Source organism: Selaginella moellendorffii, unplaced genomic scaffold, assembly GCF_000143415.4.
Source record: "Selaginella moellendorffii unplaced genomic scaffold, v1.0 SELMOscaffold_63, whole genome shotgun sequence".
In the NCBI taxonomy this organism is placed as follows: domain Eukaryota; kingdom Viridiplantae; phylum Streptophyta; class Lycopodiopsida; order Selaginellales; family Selaginellaceae; genus Selaginella; species Selaginella moellendorffii.
The window spans coordinates 37,164-39,394 of NW_003314324.1; the positions used below are offsets into that span (position 1 = coordinate 37,164).

The 2,231-nt window shown below is 50.2% G+C and overlaps 1 protein-coding gene across 1 annotated transcript; it reads left to right on the forward strand.

Annotated features, from left to right (window-relative positions):
• Window positions 1–920: 920 nt before the first annotated feature.
• Window positions 921–1,722, forward strand: LOC9644773 (uncharacterized protein MT2089). The gene is made up of 2 exons (XM_024689676.1): window positions 921–1,615; window positions 1,713–1,722. The coding sequence occupies exons 1-2, from the start codon at window positions 921–923 to the stop codon at window positions 1,720–1,722; spliced, it is 705 nt and encodes a 234-aa protein (XP_024545444.1).
• Window positions 1,723–2,231: the final 509 nt, after the last annotated feature.

The following is a 2,231-nucleotide window of genomic DNA, read 5'->3' on the forward strand; positions in this document are numbered from 1 at the left end:
ATATGACTATGGTGCCAAAATAGTGTTCATTGCACATAATTCAAACTCATAGCTCCAAATGAAATGTGAACACCTTTTAACTCAAGGCCGAAATGTGTTACTTTATCTTCCATACAAGACAAAGTGTGTTAGCTCATTTTCAAAAAAAATTTATCCTTGCCATAGGGATTAAAGAAAAGTATTGGAGAATACTCTACTTGTGTAACATCAAATCATCTTTATTTCCTTACTCTCATGAAAGGCTTCATGACAACCCCTTCGGGGGTTGCGAGGAGCAGGTATTGAAATCTCTTGTGCTAGAATCTTCTATACAGTTTCCTTTGGTTCAATGGTATTTGGATTTGCCATCTCCTAAATGGTTTCCTAAGTGTGGACTCCTAGGTTTAGTTGTTGAACTTCAACAACGTCGTTGTCACAGTCAAAAAGAGCCTCTCAATGGGGATGAGGTACCTGAGGAGCGCCGGGGACGAGAGCCCCGGGCCGGGGTCGTATCGGTTGACAAAGTTGGACCGGGGACCGGCGTTTGGGATGGGCAAGGCCGAGAGGTTCGACAAGGACTGATCAAGACGGTGGTGCTGTTTTGGCAACGTGAGCTCTGTTAACAAAAGGTTGGTTTTGATGAAAGAAAACTTGGCAAAAAGAATAGCTCACCTCCTCTTGTGCTGCATTAAGCTTTGTTCCTCGGATCCATTTCTCTCAAGCAGGCCAACGGAATGGAGGTTGTAGTCCGTCGACGGGGATGATCGTTGTTCTTGGTAGCTCCCTCGGTGAGACAAACAAAAATTTTAGTTCTTTACACCTTCTAGCAGCCTGAGCGCAACCACGTGTCCGTGCCACTTGTCAAGGGCACAACTACATTATACTTGCTCGAATCGCCTGAGAGAACAAGTTTTAGCATAGCAAGAAAGAAAGAAATAAAGATGGGATCCTCACCAGCGGTTTCCAATGCCGTGTTCAAGGAGATTTCTCGCAGAGCCGTCCCCATCTCCCTCCACAATCCAGCTCGTGATCTTGCGCCTCTCATCGAACGCATTGCCAAGGCCAAGGTGGTGATGCTCGGCGAGGCCACGCACGGGACGCGCGAGTTCTACGAGTGGCGTCGCATCATCTCCGAGATCCTCATTGCCAACCACGGCTTCACCGTCCTCAACATCGAAGGCGACTGGCCACCGTGCCAAGAAGTCAACCGCTTCATCACCAAAAAGGTGAGTTCTTCCGCTAGTGCCGAGGAGCTCCTTGCAAAGTCATTCAGGCGATGGCCGACTTGGATGTGGGCCAACGACGAGTTCCGGGCGATGGTGGAGTGGATGAAGGAGTTCAACAGCACCCGACTGGACCGTGAGTCTCAGGTTCGTCTCTTCGGTCTGGATGTCTACTCGCTATTCGACTCCATCGCGATTGTTCTGGACGAAGTGGCCAAGATTGACCCCGCTCTAGCTGAGAAAGCTAAGCATCACTACGCATGTTTCGATCCCTTCGAGGCAAACGAGGAAGAGTACCTGCAGTCCTTGGTGGAGTTCCCAGAGGGATGCCAGGCCGAAGCTCTCAGAGTTCTCAAGGATCTTCTGAAGAAGAGGATCAACGAAGAGACGGCAGCAGCGGATGGCGATGTCGTGTTTGATGCGCAACAAAACGCCAGGATCGTCCGGAACAACGAGAGTTACTATCGGGCAATGGTGTATGGAAATGAGGACTCGTGGAACGTCTGCGAGAGCCACATGATGGAGACACTGGACCTGCTGCTGAAGACGAGGCCTCACAACAAGCTCATTGTCTGGGCTCACAACACCCACATCGGAGACTACTGCGCCACCAACATGCGTAAGATGGGCCAGGTACTCGAGTTCTTTTTCTTCTCGTCACCTTTCAGCTTCCGACTTCCAGGTGAACATCGGCGGCCTGGTTCGTGAGAAATACGGTGAAAGTCAGGTAGCACTCGTAGGATTCGGTACCTTTAAAGGCTCGGTCATTGCTTCGTCCAAGTGGGCTGGTCCCATCCTGCAACTTCATGTTCCGGAGGGCCGAGATGGCAGCTACGAGATGATAATCTGCGAGGCGGCTCAGCAGGAGAAAATTCCCGGCGACGCTTTCTACCTCCTGCTTGACGATTCGGAGGCAAGAAAAGTCCAGCACTGTCTATCAGAATGGAGAGGCCAGAGGGCCATAGGCGTGGTATATGATCCAAAGAAAGAAAAGTGGGGAAATTATGTACCAACAATGTTGGCAAAGAG

Bases quoted from the DNA above. Each gene is read 5' to 3' on its own strand.
- LOC9644773 (XM_024689676.1), top strand. From the start codon at position 921: ATGGGATCCTCACCAGCGGTTTCCAATGCCGTGTTCAAGGAGATTTCT.